The 18,590-nt window shown below is 39.5% G+C and overlaps 2 protein-coding genes across 4 annotated transcripts; both read right to left on the reverse strand.

Annotated features, from left to right (window-relative positions):
- Positions 1-3,394: 3,394 nt before the first annotated feature.
- LOC113697515 (auxin-responsive protein SAUR50) lies at positions 3,395-4,081 on the reverse strand. The gene has a single exon (XM_027217168.2). It carries the CDS (start codon positions 3,979-3,981, stop codon positions 3,553-3,555), a length of 429 nt encoding a protein of 142 aa, XP_027072969.2. The 5' UTR covers positions 3,982-4,081; the 3' UTR covers positions 3,395-3,552.
- Positions 4,082-10,938: 6,857 nt separating this feature from the next.
- LOC113695979 (uncharacterized) lies at positions 10,939-18,051 on the reverse strand. Of its 3 annotated transcripts, none has more exons than XM_027215245.2 (9): positions 17,667-18,051; positions 16,448-16,537; positions 15,874-16,042; positions 14,568-14,620; positions 13,646-13,736; positions 12,772-13,559; positions 12,024-12,347; positions 11,881-11,937; positions 10,939-11,391 (listed from the first exon to the last, which is right to left on the reverse strand). In XM_027215245.2, exons 3-9 carry the CDS (start codon positions 16,037-16,039, stop codon positions 11,278-11,280), a joined length of 1,593 nt encoding a protein of 530 aa, XP_027071046.1. In that variant the 5' UTR covers positions 16,040-16,042; positions 16,448-16,537; positions 17,667-18,051; the 3' UTR covers positions 10,939-11,277. The 3 variants fall into 3 exon arrangements, with proteins under 3 accessions (XP_027071046.1, XP_027071045.1, XP_027071043.1); XM_027215244.2 differs by having other exon boundaries at positions 16,383-16,537; XM_027215242.2 differs by lacking the exon at positions 16,448-16,537 and having other exon boundaries at positions 17,667-18,050.
- Positions 18,052-18,590: the final 539 nt, after the last annotated feature.

Raw genomic sequence — 18,590 nt, forward strand, 5'->3', positions numbered from 1 at the left:
TATTACGTGAAAATTGATTGAGCATCCTCTTTCTCTGCTCAATTGTCCTGCAGAAGATAGCAGTATTTGTCTCATTCCTGATGCTGAAAACTGCAGTAATCTTCTTGGCGCTTGGTCTGTTAAATGTTTTACAGTGAGGGGCGCCCTTTTTATCCAATGCTTTGCAGCGATCATGATTCAACACTGCCATTGTTTGGTGATATCATCAGCCATGCTTTTGTATGTAGTTTACCACGAGGCAATATATAATCTGTATATCTGCATGAGAACCCTTCATGTGTATAAGATATTGCAGTCTGGTTGCTTGTGCACTTCAAGATCCCCTTTTTTATTCCCTCTCCCTCTCTCTCTCTCTCTCTCTCTCTCTCTCTCTCTTCAAGAGATTGTAAGTCAGATGTTACTCTCATTATATGTTTTGCAGTTCCTAGACTGTTGATAAAAGAGTGAGCTCTGTATTCTCTATGTAACATTGATGTTATAGTGAGCTGAAATTGCAAAAGAATGTAATTCCAGTGCTGCTATTTTAAGTTGAAGCTGAATTCAATTGCCTAGTGCACCTTCATTTATCTTAGTTCCATAAGTATGTACAGTAGACTTACTTAAAGGATGAAATGGTTTGGATTGTTGCACGATGCTCTTATTTTTTGGTAAACATCTCAGGTGTTATATACTTGCAGATGACATAATGGGATATTTATAGGGCAATTTTTAAAAGTGCTCATTTTGGAGCTACGAGTAGCCAATTGATTTCAATGTGCGTTGACTATCTTGCCGCAAATGGAATGCACATTTAATGCGCTCTGTTTTCAGCTCTCATGAATTCAAAGCTGGTGTACGTGGTTGTTGTATTGCTAAATAGTTCTCATCATTTCATGTTGTCGAAAGTGTATAACCTACAGTTTGCATTGCATCTGAGCTGGTTTGCCTAGTCTTTGGTAAACATTGAACTTGTAAGCACATAAATCATTTTTTCCTTTACTCCTTGGCAGTCTCCTGTTATTGTGAAGGTTGTAGTTTTATCATTCACGTGTTTGATGCATTGCCTAATAGGTTGGAAAGAACTAACAACCTTCAAATGAATGAAGCCCTTATCCTTGTTTTTAATGGATTTTCAATTAAGTGAATCGTATTACTGTGCTATTCATTGATATATTGTTTGAGCAAACTCATACTATTGTGTTAATCTTTGATTAAGTATTTATTTTATGGAGTTTTTGGTTATGTCATGTTGGATTTGGAAAATTAGCACCTAATTCTTCTTTGTTACCAATACAAAGCAAATTCCTTAGTTTGTGACGACTTGGTTTGCTTTTGGGTGTTTTTTGCAGAAACTTTGTCCCTAGAAGGATCGCTTTGTTGCCTGCCAAATTGTCCTCTTTTAACCCAGTCAATTGCTTAATGCTTTTTATGAAGATTGAGGAAGGAGGGATAAGAGATAGTGTCACTATAACTTTGCTCAAGATTATAAATGTTTACTGTTTGGATTGGTTCAATTGGGTGGATTTCGTTTCCCTTATTCATTTTGGGTTAAATTGATTACATGTGGCCTGTTACTTGTCAAATTTGCTTCCTTGAAGGATGTATATTACATGGCTTTGGTTGTTTTCTGAAACCACTTGACTTTTGTAGTTTTGCCACTTCAAAAGTTTATTATTTTTTGTCCTGTGGTTTTCTGAAGTATACTACAGTGAGGCATATCGATATGTATATATTTGTCCTCACTGCACCGAATGTAGATATAGGACGGAGTATTCTGTCCCAACCAGGTGGGAGAATAGAGTTAAGTTGTTTTTGAAATATTTCTCAAGTGCCATTGGAACAAAAGAGTGAGAATGTACTTGTTAATTGGAATTCAGGATAATTGTGCTGTAATCTCTATAAATTTTGTCATCATCAGTTTTTCCCATGATTATACTAGACATCTGTGGTTTTGTAAAGTGAAGAATTTGTGTATCTGGAAATAGGACCTATCCACTGCTAATCTGACAAGATTGCCCAACAGCTTAAGCTGGTTTGGCCCTAACTATTTCCTCTTCAGCAGTAGTAGTCATGGAGTTACGAAGGGGTAGTGCTAATTTTTGCTTGTTCAGTACCTCTTTTCTCATTTTACCTATTATCGTTCAGAATTTAAATTATATTACTTCCTAATCTTGCATGTGTTTGGTCATATAAGATCAAGTTCTTAGCTGTTCTTGTTTAAACTATCCTATGTGCTGCTGATTTTTTTAATAGCTCCAGTGATTGTGTTCAATAGTAATCAAAACTGTTTAAATAGTGCAGCTCTCTGGTTTGGAACGTGTTGATTAGGATTTAAATCAAATGGCACATTTTTGCTACCTTATAGGACCAAAAGTACCGTCTCTGGTAGGCGATACACATGCACATACCAGAAATTTCTTCTGGTAGGCCTTCTGCATGCTATAACATGAATCTGTTATGGCAACAAGTCAGCCATACTCCACGGTGTCCCTTTCAGTGAGATTATCCAAACTTGTTGACAGGTAAAAAAGCTCTAGTTGGGTATTGATATATTTGTAGGTCTTGTCGGGCCTGTAGCATAACTATCCCACTCAAGTGTGAGCATCATATTTATCATCCGTGATTCACACGTAGTTGTTTCTTGTTCATGATGCCCACCTCTGCTCGAGGACAACGAACATCAGTTGATTTCTGTTCACCATTTCCCATCCTGACTTTGTTGAATAAGAGAATGCTAGACTTGCGAAATTGTCAACAGTGAATGTAAACTTCGAAGAAACTGTAACATTCGGTGGTTCAAGAACTTGTAGATTTATAGTATCTGCAGAAAATTCTACTCACTTATTCGCTTGTTGTGAACTTGTGAGAATCCTAATTCTAAGGCTCATTGAAAAGCAGTTATGAAATGTGCTTTAATAGAATTGAATCCCTTCGCCTGCTTGCTTGATAGCTTAGGACAGTGTGAAAATGAATTGCCCCTTCATCTGACCCAACAGATGAAGAGAAAAGAAAAAGGAAGTGTGAAGTGTTAATGGATGAAATATTTCCTGGTTTTTACCCTGCTGAAGTTACTCCATATGTCAAGGTTGTAGGAAGTGCTGTTTTCGTGTCTTCCTGGAATTTGCAGGCGATTTTTATTTTCTTTTAAATCTTTGTATGTTCTGAAATCGTTGAGGAAAACCATGAGAAGTTGATTTGGGACGTTTTTCTTTGGCATTTATTTTTACCTTTTTGTGGGGTGCTAAATGCCACTAGTAAGCAGTGCCTTTTTGGCCTAATCAAAGTATTAGTAACTGCTAAATTTTCCAGCGAAGTCTTCATCATGACGCACTGTAGTTGCTAAAGGAAGTCTGGAGTGATTTGCTCTTTTTCATACCTTTTTTTTTTTTGGGTTTTGAGGGAGGGAGGGAGGGGGTCAAGAAAACTATTCAATTGTCATGAGTAAGGAAATGAATCTTACAAGCCGATTGGGCGTGGTGTACAAGAAGTAACAGCTATATAACATCGTGCTAATATACGAGGGAGTCAAAAAGATCCTGGCAAAAATCTGATCCAAACTCCTTAGGTGAGCCATCAAAGGGAGATGCAGATTGGTTGATTTTCTGGGGATGTAGCGCAGCGGACAACGCTAAGGAAAATGCTCTCATCGCAAGGGATACACAGCTTCGAGTCTGCAGTGAAATCATATACTTCTTGAGCGTGATCCAGCAACGCTCTGAACAGTGGGTGGTCGAGTAAGGTAATTTTGATCACAAATCTTTTTCTGAATTCACCTACGTAGATCGCCAAGTGGCCCTTGGGAACATCCCTGGGAACGGTCTTCTTTTTTTTACGCACTGACCGTGATGAAAGCAGTTGCCAGCATCTGTCACAGGGTGCAGGAGATATTGCTTTTGTATCCAACTTTCTGCACTTCCGTAGGCAGGCCCTGAGAAATTTTCCCTGGATGACTTTCATGCTTGTGTTTTGCTCGAGCGTATGAAAGAATCGGAGAACTTGCATGAAATCGAGGGATGGACGATTAAGAAAGGGTGGTGGTGTGATTGATAGTACGGAAATGAGGAAAAGGCTGCCGGGGTATATATAGAAAGGGAAAGAGCTGCCAGGGCTTGAGGAGATCTCATTAAATGTTTGACGTGTGTAGCTAAGATAGCTATGCCGCATGCTGGGTGTGACGGTAATATTTTACGTTTGCAAGACGGCTGGCTGCGCATTGCCATGCTGTAGCCTTTTTTTTTTTTTTTTTCTATTCTTCGAACTGTTTTTGGATACGAAATTGTACGAACATGCATTGCATGATTTTGTAAACTGCACGTACATGAATCCATACGCATTCACTCTCTCTCTCTCCCAGTGCAGCTAGATTTGGAGGGGAAGATTGAAGAAAAACACGGCATGGCATGACAGTATATGAGCGGCGGTTGAAGCCGTCAAAACATAGACCCCACAAGAAGCAGCTGCAGTGACGGAGAAGATAAGATAAATAGTATAGGAAAGATGATGGATGGGATAAAGCTTCTTGGGGAAAGTGCGATGCCCACTTCTAATTGTAGCACGTTACATTATGTGCAGATATCGTAAAATACTATACCAGCACTAGTAGTTTTTTTTTTTTTTGTTGTTGTTGTTGTTGTCATCATTCGTCTCCTGAGCATCTTTTTCGGACTAATTTTCATGCGCTGTATACCCGTCGCTCAAAATACACAAGATGGTAGAAAGAGTCGAATCGCGATCACACGGTGCTAGGACCTAATGAGACTACCCCAACACCAGTCGAGCCGGCTCCAAGGGGCCACCATCACTAGTAGTCACTGCCAGGATACTGGTGCATTCAAAGAGGAGAGGGTGGAGTGGAGGGTTTAGACAAAAGTAAAAGTCAAATTAGCGGCGGTTTAAGTTGATTGTCAAATTAGACAGTGGAAAATGTGTTCTTTTTAAAGGCAATGGATCACGAGGAAGATCATACGGCACGTCATGACACTAAGAGCACCAACCAGCTTGTGACTTTTGTGACTGAGATGGCAGCTGTTGATCAATTGATTGACTGAGATGGCAGCTAGAGTAGTACTTGGTGACTGGTATTTCATAATAGTAACTAGTACTATTTCAATCTCTGTTTCCGTGATTTTTTTGGCATTTCAATTTGTCTATATGTTTATGGTACCGTACGTGCATGCTGCCCCTGTAGCAGAACAGATCAGAGCTGAGCAAGGTTGTGGTATTCTTTTTGTGTGGGCCGGGAATCGGGGGGTTTTTTGGTTAGACTCCTCGGTTTCGTAATAAGAACATGATAGATTAAATTATACAAATATTATCGTTATCGACAAAAAAAGTCGTCGCAACTCGTAAAATGTAACGCTCACTCTGATGCACAATCTACATTTTGTTTCTGAGCATGCTTTTACTCATGGTCGCCAGATATTACACACAGCAGAAACTATTTTAATCTATGTATGTCCCCGGTGAGGCTGGACTTTGGAGGTGAAACTTAAATGGTAACTAATTTGTGCGTCGGTCGAAGTCGAACAGAATAATTTCCGCTTCTGGGGTTTTTTGGTTTCTGGCAATTGGCCGCGTACACTGACAGCGAGAGACATGCAGCCACGACTACTGAGTTGGCCTGATTAATTTGCATCTGCGGCCCTCATGACGAAATCTTTCCTCACAGTCAATTGGCCGACTCACGGTTGGTTGGTTATATACTTGTATAAAAGGGAGCTGTCCACTCAACTACGTACGTACGTAGCCCGAAACGCGACCATTAATTACACTCAAAAAAAAAGAGAGTACTGATTAGCATCAACAATCAACCGGTAATGAACTCTATCAACCGGATAATTAATTGGACATCCCAATTCCTGAGATCGAGACGGTTGGAATCTTCGGCTGGGACTGGGAGTTCCAGAATTGAGTGAATTATGCAGTACTACTGTTTTTTTACGACCATTTGCTCGTTTTAGCTTTCATATGGAGGAACAGTACGTACGTACTGGTACGTCTGTGCAAAATCACAGGTCGACTGACTGACACCAGAAACATACGTATGATACTTGCAGAGCTGTACATGAATGCTTAATCTGCCTGATTTGTGTTCGTCCTAAAACATCTCTTAGTTATAAGAAGATAGAACCGAACCCAAAGCGCAAAAAAGATGGTAAGGTGAATCCTGTTGATCCATCTCACTCTCTGGGCTCTGAATCTGAGAGAGAGAGAGAGAGTAGGGCCGGGAGGTGAATTTGGGAAGTCGGATTAAGTTGTCATGTAGTGAGGAATGGCCGAGGCTGGCTGGCACATGAGGATTGGGCCACAAAATTAAGCAGGCCCACGACCCACGACATGCTTCCTGCTCTGACACCTCAGGCTCCTGCCACTATTTTTCGCCTCCGCTCACTCCCTCAACTCTGCTTGCTTTTCCGGACTCACTCGTGTCCTCCTGCCTAATAAATACATCATCCTCCTCCCAATCATTTGATTGGACTCCAGCACTCTGCTTCCACGTGCATTTTGCAGCCTATTCTAGCTGGCACCTGCACAATTCCAACTACTACTGCTACTGCTACTAAGTGTACTCAATATTTACCCAACCAGCCGCATTCATTCATCTTGTTCTGTGTTTTTCGGATTTTTTTTTCTTTCTTTCTTTCTCTCTCTTTTTTTTTAAAAAAAAAAAAAAATTAAAAGGCCACCTTATGGTGGTTAAGTTTCTTGTCCATTATCAAGAATCCAAAATCCGTGAACCTATGTATATGCTATGATATATATATATGTATTTTACTTCGATTAGATTGGTTGTTCTCAGTAAATGGAAAGGGCCGGAGCATCTGATAATATCTCCTACTCTTAGTACTGCGAAGATCGGGGGAGAGAGTCAGGGAGACAAGACATGAAGCTGCCAATTCCACTACCCAATAAGTCATTGCTGTTGGCCCGTTACAACGATGCTTGACCCACCATGGCATGGGACTGGCCCGTTCATGTTTTACTGTCCGGTTTCCAGAGAAAGATCCTAAGACAGCCGGTCTAGTCGCGCAGCTTAATTACACGGCTCCATTAGAAATAAGTCCAACTGAGCAGGCTGCAGGCCTGTCATTGATGACTGCTAGCTGCTCCTTTGGGCCATGGCCCATTGGAGCATGCTACTCCAATCCATCCGTGGGATTTTGCCTTTCTCGATGTCTTCCACCCAAGGAATCGGAGCTCCGGTTTCACCATGCAATGCATGTGTGAGCGTATTCTTAAGCTTTTTTGGTTATCATGCTTATCTCATTTGTTGCCGGATCGAAACTTTGAAAGAGAGAGTGAAATACAAAGAAGAAGTGAAAGTTGCTTCTCTTTGAATATAGGGAGTAGTTTGTTTGGCTGGAAAATATTAAAAACAAAGTGGCCAATTATGATTGCTTCTTGGTTAATTGGTACTACAAGTTCGTATTGAATTACATGAATGCTGACACGAACTGAAGGGCCAGGGCTGGTCATCTTGGACGAGAATTACCTACCTTCCTCTGTTCCTATCAAATTAAGCAAACGTGCATGGGAGAAAGATTTAACCATGTTAGCCAGTAGTTGCTTAGGCCTTGGACTGCCAGGTGACTCAGATTTTGCGAACGCCTGAATCCATCTAATCTAGTCGGTGCATGCACTAAACACTAAGCTTTCGGCAAATTCCATCAGCCAGGGAATGCTGGTTTTGGTTAAACAGGAGAGCTGAGCCTGAGCAATGTGGTTGTCGTACCAGCTGCGCCTGCCCTACCGGTATGTATAGGCTCAACTGATCCAATTTTCTGCTCTCAGCGAGGCTGTCTCTGAATAACCGAATCTCACAACCATTGTCAAGTTTCAAGCACTTAGATTCAAATGGATTGCTTTTCCTCCACCAAGCAATAGGCTTTTTGGCTAGCTAGTATGCATAATGATAATGGTCCTCTAATTAAATAAGTTCATTATGCCCCATATATAGACATTTCCGACATAATCCATTGAAACCCACGAACTTAAAATCCTTTTTAGTACTTTTTCTTTGTTGGGTGATTAAACACATTCAATTATTCCTAGCTTTCATTAGTCATAACCATAAAGCAAGTAAAACAGGAAACCCCATTACGCTCAGGCTGACTTCTTGAGCAGTAGTCCCACTTCCTCAGTGGAACTTTCCTGTTTTGGCTGCTCGGTACTGATTAATGAGCAAGAAATTTATCCCCACAATGAGTCCAATCCTGTGAAAAAGTATGACATAAAAATTCTCAGGGGAAACCAACTCACCCTTTTGCAATTTTTGGTGGAAAGGCCCGCCATGATGAAGTAGATTTTTGATGTCGTGAACACCAATGCACTTGTCTCCCCATCCGCCTATATAAAATCCTGATGAACTGAGTCCTTTTGACACAGGCACGAACGGAGCTAGCTGGGGAATCTCCTCATGCGGTGCAAATTCTTAATTTGCAAAATCTAAGCTCGTTTACGTCGGGGCTCGGTAAGAAAACAAGTCAGCGCTTTAGCTTCCTACGGGTATATGTTACGTGTAATCATGGGCTTTTTTCTTGATGTTTTGCAGCTACAAACTAAGAATATGAAGGTGGTTACAGTTCTCTTGGTGGGGTTGATGGTTTGCTCCTGCTTGGCAGCTCCACGTAGACCTATGATGGGAGGAATGCACGATGAAGAAAGAGTAACTGTTGAAAATGGAGTTGCATCCACGGTTCAAAGTTGCGGTTGCGCCCTGGACCGTTCCACATCGGTGTCGGTGCTTCCATCTGTTAGCAAGGTGAGGGAGAAGTGGGGAATGGAGAACCCTTATAGCAGCACCGACAATCATCATAATATACCTAGACAGGACTATAATCAGTGGGGAAGCGGCAGCGGCTCCAGCAGTGGTGATGATAATGGTAACAACGATAATAATGACAGCGGAGGTGGTTAATTAGCTACAAACACCGTGTGTATAAGATACACTCCTGTATATCTTAAGTTATTAATAATAAGTGTCCCTCTGTATCGTGATAAGTGACTCTGCGTCGCTAAACGAAGGAGACTCCATGCACCTCAAAGTTATATATACTTGTGTGTGTGTAGTCCTATGTCTGCCTTCTTTCTTGGCGCTTGCAGTGGCATGTACTCTGTACTGGAAAGTAAGTTTGTATGTCAATGGCATCTCCTGCTTGATTACGGGTTCGCTTTCATTTGACAAACTTTGTCAAATGATTACAGCATTACAGCATTGGGTGGACAAACTTTGACAAACTTTGTGGAAGCAATTTTTTTGACAAACCATTACAGCATTGGGTGGACTGGAGTCTTGAATAACTCGGACATTGGAATGAATCAGCAAAGCGTCTGGCCCATCGTTTTCCAGAAAGTCCCATACTTTGCTTGGAATGCTAGAAATGAATTTCATGCTGTGGGAAATGACAGGGAACTGAAAATGAAGGCACGGGAACTGGAAGCCGAAGCAAAGCAAGCCCAGCTGGTGTAATCCTCGAAAGTGAACCCAAAACCCTAAAGAGGTAAGATCCATTAGCTGGTCGGTTGAAACCTGCTGAAGGTTGGATGAAAGTTAACGTAGATAGGTCATCGTCAAACAAATCCAGGATATGATGGCGCAGGGGGTCTACTGAACTGAGAGATGCAAAGGGGAGTGTTTTGGAAGGGTAGTTTTTGCGCCAAGGAGGGTATAGGCGTATGCCAAGCAACGTGGCTGCTGAACTCTGGGCTATGCTCGATCCATGGTATGGGCCTATGATTATCATGGGAGTTGGGGGTATAGAAAAGTTACTGCTACTTTGGAGTCTGATTCCCAAACAAGCATTCTGTTGATTACAGAGGATAACCGGGATGGTCCTCATCACAATTTGATTGCTCAACTGGAGGAGTGGCTTTCCGGGGATTGGGATTGTCAGCTTACCCGTGCATGGAGGGAGGCCAATGCGTGTGCCGACTGGTTAGCGAAGGGAGGTATTAGCTTGGATAGAGACTTTTTGAAGCTCCGGGATCCACCAGATGAGCTGACAAGTTTACGAAGAGTGGGTGGCAGAGGAGCGACCGCCCCAAGACTTGGTTCCTTGCAATTAGCTTAGGCCTAACGTTTCCAAAATAAATAAATAAATGTAATAAAAAAAATATCGGCCCATCCTTTACCAGCATATACTGCCATCTTTTTCACCTTGTAACTGCTACCACCAGTTTTTTTTAGTTCGGGTGTCAAGACTGAATCTTGAATCCTCTATAAAACATTTTAACAATGGAACAATAGTGTCATGGAAGATTTGGAGGACCAAAAGAATGTGCGCGCGGGGGGTGTGAATAAAATGTTAAAGTTGAGTGTTTTTCTGACAGACCAAAATAGTAGCATTTTATCAAATCCGTTTGGATTAACTGTTTTTTAGGATGTTTTTTGAAATATTTACTATAACAATATAGGTGAAAAACTTTTACTGTAGATGAGGTTATTTTTGAAGTTTTTTCTGGTATTTTTGTGATTGTTTTTGTTACGTATTACTGTAATATTGTGTATGAAAATCTTATTTTTAAAAAAATGACCAATCCAAATGCAGATATACTGCGCTCTACTTATCAACAAAAGAAAAAAAAAAAAGTGCTGTAACAAATAGAAGAGATGCTATATAATTCTGCGCGTGATTTCCTGGATTAGAAGAAACTAATGCACAATTTATTGTTGTGTTCTCCTCTCTGCGATTCATTTATTGGGCATTTCTTCCGAGGAAAAAACATATGATGTAACTGAACTTTTCTTGCTTTTGGCATGGGCGCCCCAGGTCCGATGTCTAGTTCCGCTAGCTTCGGATTCTCAATGCAGACTTTCATGTTTGGTCATGGCTTATGCGGGAATTGATCCCAATTTTGTCAAAGGGACGGTATAATGCGATACACTGTCACTTTTCGGAGTGACGGAATATCGAGTGGTAGAATTGTTTTTCTTTCAATCATCCAACACTTCCATTCCAATTTTCAAGAATTGAATCCACTAGAATCTTTCATACAGAGACGATTAAAAAGAAAGATCACGAAACTAATTGCCCCAGAACTAATGAGTTTTCCTGCAGATCTAGAAGCAGTGGCAATGACTGCAGTCACTATGTGCACGCTATAATATAGCAAGTTCCAAGTTTCTAGATGTCTCTCCATACAAAGTAACTACACAAGTAGAGAAAGGGGCCAGAAATGTTTCAGCTTTCCATGGCTGGTCAAGCCGATGCAATTTCAAACTATCCTTCCGTTGCAACTCTAACAGCAGTAGTTTGCGCCAACAAGGCTAAAAGGAGGAAGAATCATGGTAAAGCAGCACTAGTGCTTGGACCGCAGGTCCCTTGGGTATGGATGAATGGTGGCAAGTTCACTGACACGTCGTAAGATGGTTTTCGGCAGAGGACGCCAAGCCAAATTACGTTTTCTATCTTCCTGCATGGATAATCCTACTACATTAATGCCTACATCATAAATGCGGTACAAATATTGCATAAAGAAACAAGTCCAAATGAAAGGGTTGGGTTGAAGATTATGGGTAATTGCATCAGTGGAGACGTTTTAAGCTTTATTCCTACATGCCATCCAAGCAGGATTCTCAATATTTACAAGACAATAAGGTTTGAAAAATACACTTGATTCATAAACATATATGGGAAATTGGACACGTTCACCATCACACACTGGTGTTGCAGCAAGTTCCAGTTCTCCAGGTTATACAAACTCCCAAAAGTTTCACAATGTGCAACCAATGTGAAAGGTTATGTGAACTTCGGTGCAAGTCAGCCAACATACAAGGCCATGTAAACCAATACCAAGAGAATATTTAATAGAAGCAAAATATGAACAAAAAGAGAAGAATGAACAAATAAAAATGAGAAAAAGAAAAAAGAATGGTAAAAGGAGAAGGATAGTTTAACTAACCCCTTTCTTGCCTTCTGTTTGAGCACAGCTTGCTTTTAAAAGATTTCTCCATTTGTCCTGAAACATGTTGAGAGCCAGTATAAAGAGCTTCAGAGTTCAGATATCTTAAATTCTTAAAATGAAATAAGCAAGAGTGGATTTACCTTAAGATCTACAGGTGTACGATGTGCCGATGATGGAAACAAGTCTTTCTTTATACGGCTCCATCTTCCAACCCCATACTCAGAAACGCCATCAATCAACTTTTTGACCTCAGAAACAGTCCATAAAATATGATGCTTCCGTCGGCCACCATCTTCTCCCAATTTCACCTCTGCAATATCATCCTCTTCTGACTCATCCACTGAAGCTTCATTGTGGGGTTGTAACACAGCTTCTTTGTGGGGTTGTAGCACAGCTTCTTTATGGCGTGGTACAAAAGCTTGTTTATGGGGTTGTAACAAAGGTTTTTTATCAAGTTGTAACACCTGAACAGATGAAATTGTCAACTAATTTGAAGGTTTAGACAAGCATTTCATCAATTACATGTACAAAATTCTCCAAAATAAATTTTCCTTCCTTCCATTTAGTTTTCTCTTTTTCCTTCCATTCACTTTGATATTTCATCATTCATACGTATTAAGAGGCTTTGGGTTGTGCAGGGTCCTAAAATTTTCATGGATGACCAGCTCACTGACAAAATAGCAAAATCAAGTTGCTGTATGAGAATGAAATTTAACTGTTCTTGAAAAACAGAATTTGTCATCGCTTGTGCATGCCAGAATATTAGGTCACTCTCAATCATACTGCTGTGGTCTTACTCAAGTATTCCCCCCACCCCCACTGCCAAATATCAATCAAAATCTTCAGAGTTCAATGAGGAGGCCAAAGGTGATGATATTCCATTCTTACCTTTGCTACAATAGGAGCACGACTTGCCCGACTCTCTTTCGGTACCAAAGGCAAAGCACAACTTGTCCGACCCTCTTTGTGAACAATAGGACCGAATGGCACTTGGATAGCTTTTCCTGCAGAGTCCTCAGAAGATAATCTCTCTGCTCTAGATTTAATATCACAATGCTTGTGAGAACCAACTCGGGGAAATTTACCCCTTGAAGATGGAGTGGAAACCTCTCTTCTTTTGGGAGGTCTTGATTTAGGTTCTGATAGTTCATCAATGAACCTCTGTGGGGGCTTACGCAATCTCTTTTCAGCATGAGTAGCAATGCTGGCTTGGATGGGGCTCTTTGATGGTGATGCATCCTTCCCTAGAAGAGACACATTTTTATTTTCGCCCATCGGGACATGTTTAGTTTCTTGATTTGCAGTCAAAGGGCAAAGCACTTCTCCTGATGCAACATTATGAGTGCAACCCATCGTTTTGTTATTGCTTTCCAAAAACAAGCTTGAAACATCTTCCTCCATATTTTCAACAGTAAATGTAGGGTATTTGAACCACCTCTCCTCAAGCGACATTTCACTATCAGCAGTGCAGCTAAAAATATCATGTGACGTGCTGTCATTCATGTCAGGATCGCCCATGCACTTGTTCAGAACAGTAGGACCCGATAAATCTGATTTATGAGAAGTCTCATTATCACCAGCATTGTCCGCTGGATCATAACTTCCTGATACTAGTTTCTGCAATTCTATACTTGAATCATGATCCAAATTTTTACCATTTTCTCCAAAGTCAGCATCTGAATGATGTTACAAAATGTGGGGTAAGCTAAAGCAACAGCAATATGGCACAGGAACACTATGTAACTGTAGAAGATAAGCTCACCTAGAAGATAATCTTCACATACACTAGATGGACCATTTGGTGCTAGAAAATTTTCAGCCTCAATTTCACTGTGCTTTATATCAAGTCCCCGCTAAAACAGCAGTCCATAAAACAGTAATAACTAATAAGGTTCCGGAAAATAAAACCAAATAGCCTTTTATTCATGTCATGTCAAGCATGTGAAATATTGCTCTAAGCAAATGAAAGGCCAGAAGCAGTTTTGACAGACGGTAAAATTTCCAAACTCAATCTGGAGAAATAGATTAGTGGTGCAGATATGCAGGAAGAGATATGCCTCAGTGATTGTCGGACAAATAAAGAGAATGGATGCTATGCCCTCAAGTATTTCAGTGTCCAACCCTAAGTACCCCAGGACTTGGGATTTCTTGCATAGAAGGAAACACCATCTATGTCCTTAGTCAATATGCCTATCTTTGCATTAGGCAAGAAAAGAAAGCTCATATAACCCATCTCCCAGAATATATCAAACTAAACAGATAAAGATGTTCTTGTAGTGCATTCTGTCCGATTAAGCCAACATAGTGCCATGACCTTCCTTGTCAGCACAAATTAAGTTTTCATAAGCTAGATAATACAAGTCAACATCATAGCAACTCACAACCAATTAAAAATTCTCATGATATGGAATGAGGAACTAATTGTAAGCAGCAACTCCAGGCTGCATCAGTACAAGATGATGTGGAAAGCATATGTAGAGTATACACCACAGTCTAACCTTGATACTTTACATCCTAAGAAAGCATTAACTTAAAGAGAATTGAAGAAGTCAAAGTCCATTAAAAATCCATGAAATTTTCCCACCAAAAGTAATAGCTCAAGATACAGAAGTCTGCAAGGTTGCAACAAACATTCGCAGAAGATTAAAACCATTTAGAAGTCAAAGAAAGGATAGAATGCGTACTTCTTGTCCCAGTAGATGTTTCCGCTCAGGATCAGTGCCAAAATTGTCCCCACCTTTGTAAACAAGTAAACAAATAATCTACATTATAAGTGATCCTATTTGTTAACTAAGGAATATTCAGACAAACTATTTTTAGTACTGAACACAGTTCTTCCATTTGATGACCAATAAGCAAATTCTTGAAGAAGTCAATTATGCATATCTACCAGGGTTTATGACCGTAGATGAAGCCTGAACTTGTGATATGGTGTTGCATTTAAACTGGATGACCTATTGCATTCCAAACATGGACAAAATGCAACATAAATTTTGCACCCTCAAATGATTTTTAGCCACATATAGAGAAACATGGGGCAGAACTAATATACACTATTTTCACTTTGATGAGAAATAGTGGCATACAGATAAGATGTGCGTAGTCTTTCTTCCATCAAGGAAATTTATATGGACTACTAAAGAAGTCCACCTGAACTTGAAAACTTGGTGTATAATTGGTTAGGAGAGACAGCTAATATCTAAACTTTCATATTAACAAAGTATTATTGCATCCAATACATAGACCAAAAATCAACTGTTAATGATTCATTCAAATAAAGGAATGCGCAAACACAATAGGCTGTTAACATTAGGCTATGATAATGACATAGAATTTCACAAATCACTCAAACACATCGTAGCACAAACTAATGGAAATGATGCACAATTGACTGCAGGCCCGGCATTACTATCACTACTGCCTTTTTTCTGATGTGTTATGGATCACATTCATCACTAAAATCATTCTCCAGTACAATTTCCTCGCTGAAGAAATGAAAAAGTAGAATATAAGTGACAAGATTTCCCCAGTTACTAAAGCTTAAAGGTCAAGACAGATTGAATTCCACAAAAGTCAAAAAGGAAATGTTTAGTCCAGATTACAAGAGTCAGACATCAGTAATCTAGAAGTCCAAAAAGAGAAAACTCAGCCAACTTAGCACAGTGGATTTATCCCCCTGTTGAGAAAAACAGACACTGGTAGATTAAGTAGAGAGCTTATGCAACTAACAAGTCCATCAAGCAGCAGATGAATTAAAGTATGATTCCAGAGATAGCAGCAGATTCCTATGATCCGTACACGATCGATGACGCAATGAATTTTGGTGTCAGGCTTGCAAAAAAGGGTATTATCAGTATCTTATTAATTTCTAGATAAAAGTTTCTTCCCATTGGTTTCATGGTTTAGACATGAATGCATTTGTCTAAAACAAGAGGTAAATGGCGGTGACGAGAGAATAGTCCAGTAGTGCTACTAGTTTCCAGGCTATACCAAATTTGCAGGGAATATCTTCCATTTCCATGCACTTCTCTGGGCTATTTCTATGAAAACATAAGAAAGCATCCACTGAAACATGATCATCTTGGGGCTCAACAAGCAGACACTCAAATTGAATTGCCTCATCTTCTAAAACAGGAATAGCAGATTCATCCTCCATGACCTGATAGATAAGTAATAAATGAAGAGTCTCACAAACAAAAGGCCAAGAATATCAATCAAGTCAGAAGTAATTGTTATAGATATCTTTAGCTTTTTTGGATTAGCGCAACAACTACATACCAAATTAAGAAAGCTAACTAAAATTTTAAGTCAAGCAGTTACATGGCACATGCATGGTGCTTCAACGCAAAGGACAGCAAGTCCCTAGAATGGAATTATAATCAGCTGCGATTGGTTGCTAGAACATAATAACTCCTGATCTTGGAATGTCGTGTAGAGTTAACAATTGCTACTGACCATGCAAGTGCCAAATTAATTTTGAACTCAAGAAAAATTCTCACATCAGATATGCAGAAAGCAGTTCTCCAACCAACAACAGTATATTGGCGTGGGTGTAATCATATACCCTGAATAGATTGATCACTCAGAGTTTGTGGAAAACTTATTTCCTCAGAGCATTCATTGAATCAGCTGATGGTCATGCCATAAGGTTCGTCTACAAAGACTCAAAACTCAAATTTAGCAAAACTTTAACATTTTGACAAGTAAAGGACATCCAACAATGAGCATCAAAGGGGACTACCACGTAAAGAAGCATAGTGTTCAAAAACTTCAGAAAGAAGAAAAAGAGTCAGGTAACATCCCTGAAACCACAAGCAAGAAACAACCCCAACCCCATTTAACTATTTTTAAGGTTCCCTTCTCTCTTTGCGGGTATTTCAAAAATTGCAAATTGGTAAAGTGCCTATGACTGCAGAAACCCTTCTGCCCCTCCTTTGCAAAAGCCACCAGACAGCACCTAATAGCATTGAATAGACTCAATACTCTCAAAAGCAGTACATTTTAGTGGAAAAGTAGATGATTTGCTGTTTCTTCGTCTCTCTTGTTTAATTTATACAAAATGTATAGACCCTTTCCTTTTTCAAACATAGTCACCTGCAAGATACTCTCAAGACCCATTTGCCCAAAAGATAAGTTAAGAGAAGTTTTTTTCTTCTCCCTCTTTTCCTTCTTATGAAAATTCAATTTGGAATTGTAATCATAGTTTTAAACATTAAATCGCAAAGCTCATGACTTTTTGAATGATAAATTCACAATTCTTTCAGCAAAATCCAGAATTATAGAAATAGTCTGGAACTGTTAGAACCAAGCACTTCCTTCTCCCCAAGTTATCTGACATCTATTTAACTTCACAATCTTGATATCAAGAACAGCAGGAAACAAAATGTAGCTTCTCTTATTCTCTTTCAACTTAACCACTTCCTCTTTCCCTTCGAGACTTCAGAAAAATGCAGCTTCTTAAATCTTTAAACCACATTTTTCCACCATGTTCAGATTAAGTTGGAATAGACAGAATAAAAGCATTTCAACTTGCTTTCACGCAAATTCCGTTCAACCCCCTCTCAAACCCACAACAGAGATTAAAAAATTAGGCAGAAAAGGATTAAAAACGCCAAAAAAGAAATAAAACAAAGACAGCCAATTTTAACGAGAGAGAAAAAAAAAACCCAACATTGTGACAATTGTTGGAAAGTAACAACCAAATTGGGTGCATGTGCGGCAATGTAGAAAGCAAAATCAACATATAAAACCATAAGAAACACAATTTGAGGGAAAAAGCTTACCTGCTTCAACACCAATGTCAAGTTGGAAGCAGCAATTGAAAAACTTCAGTCGCTTTTTTTTTCCCCTTTTTTTTAACCACCACCGCAGAGCAGTGTACGGTGAGTGAGAGAAAGAATATATCCGGCAAAGAGGGGGTTGAAAAAAAAAATCCTTGCAGTAAAGTTCGCAGTATTCAACAATAGCAATTAGCACTACTCCTAGAACAAGAGATGAAGCAATCCAGAAGAGAAACTCAAGGTTTGCAGTGCTACACTAACTCGACGGAATCCAAAAGATGTTTAGGAGATTGGTAGTGTAATCAGTGTTTGGAGTCCGCTGTGGCGACGCGTGTAGGAGCGTAGTGGTGAGAGCGACTAGAGTGTTGTTGCCGATGCCATGACCTGTCAACCTTAAAGTTGACCTCCTTTGATTTAACTTAGAATCTCTGATCTCTTCATTTGACTGTCGTTTGAGTTAACTTAGAATCTCTAATCTCTTCATTTGACTGTCAGTTTTTTTTTTTTTTTAATAAATCTTAGATATATTTACTGTGCATACACGGTTGAATTTATGACACATAAAAAAATTTAAAATTTAAATTTAAATTTAGATAAATTATCATGCATGGTAATGATGTATATATTATTAATGTATAAAAGATTAATTCTTTTTTTTTTTTAAGAAATTTTGACTGTCAGATAACAAGTGGTTTAACATCAAACAAATCAAACTGTAGGTTGAAAGGAAAATTATGAGATCATGGACGCAAAAGTTCGAGGCAAATACTAACCAACTTGGACCTTTTTTTAGAGAGTTCCAAATTAGACTTTTATACATTGACATTTTTCTTTTGGATATGTTAAAATTTAAGTTTCAAATGAATGATTCAAACCACATGGATTAGGTGTTTTTAGGGTGTTTTTTAAAAAATTTACTATAATGAT

Source organism: Coffea arabica, chromosome 6e (genome assembly GCF_036785885.1).
Source record: "Coffea arabica cultivar ET-39 chromosome 6e, Coffea Arabica ET-39 HiFi, whole genome shotgun sequence".
NCBI classification, from domain to species: Eukaryota; Viridiplantae; Streptophyta; class Magnoliopsida; order Gentianales; family Rubiaceae; genus Coffea; species Coffea arabica.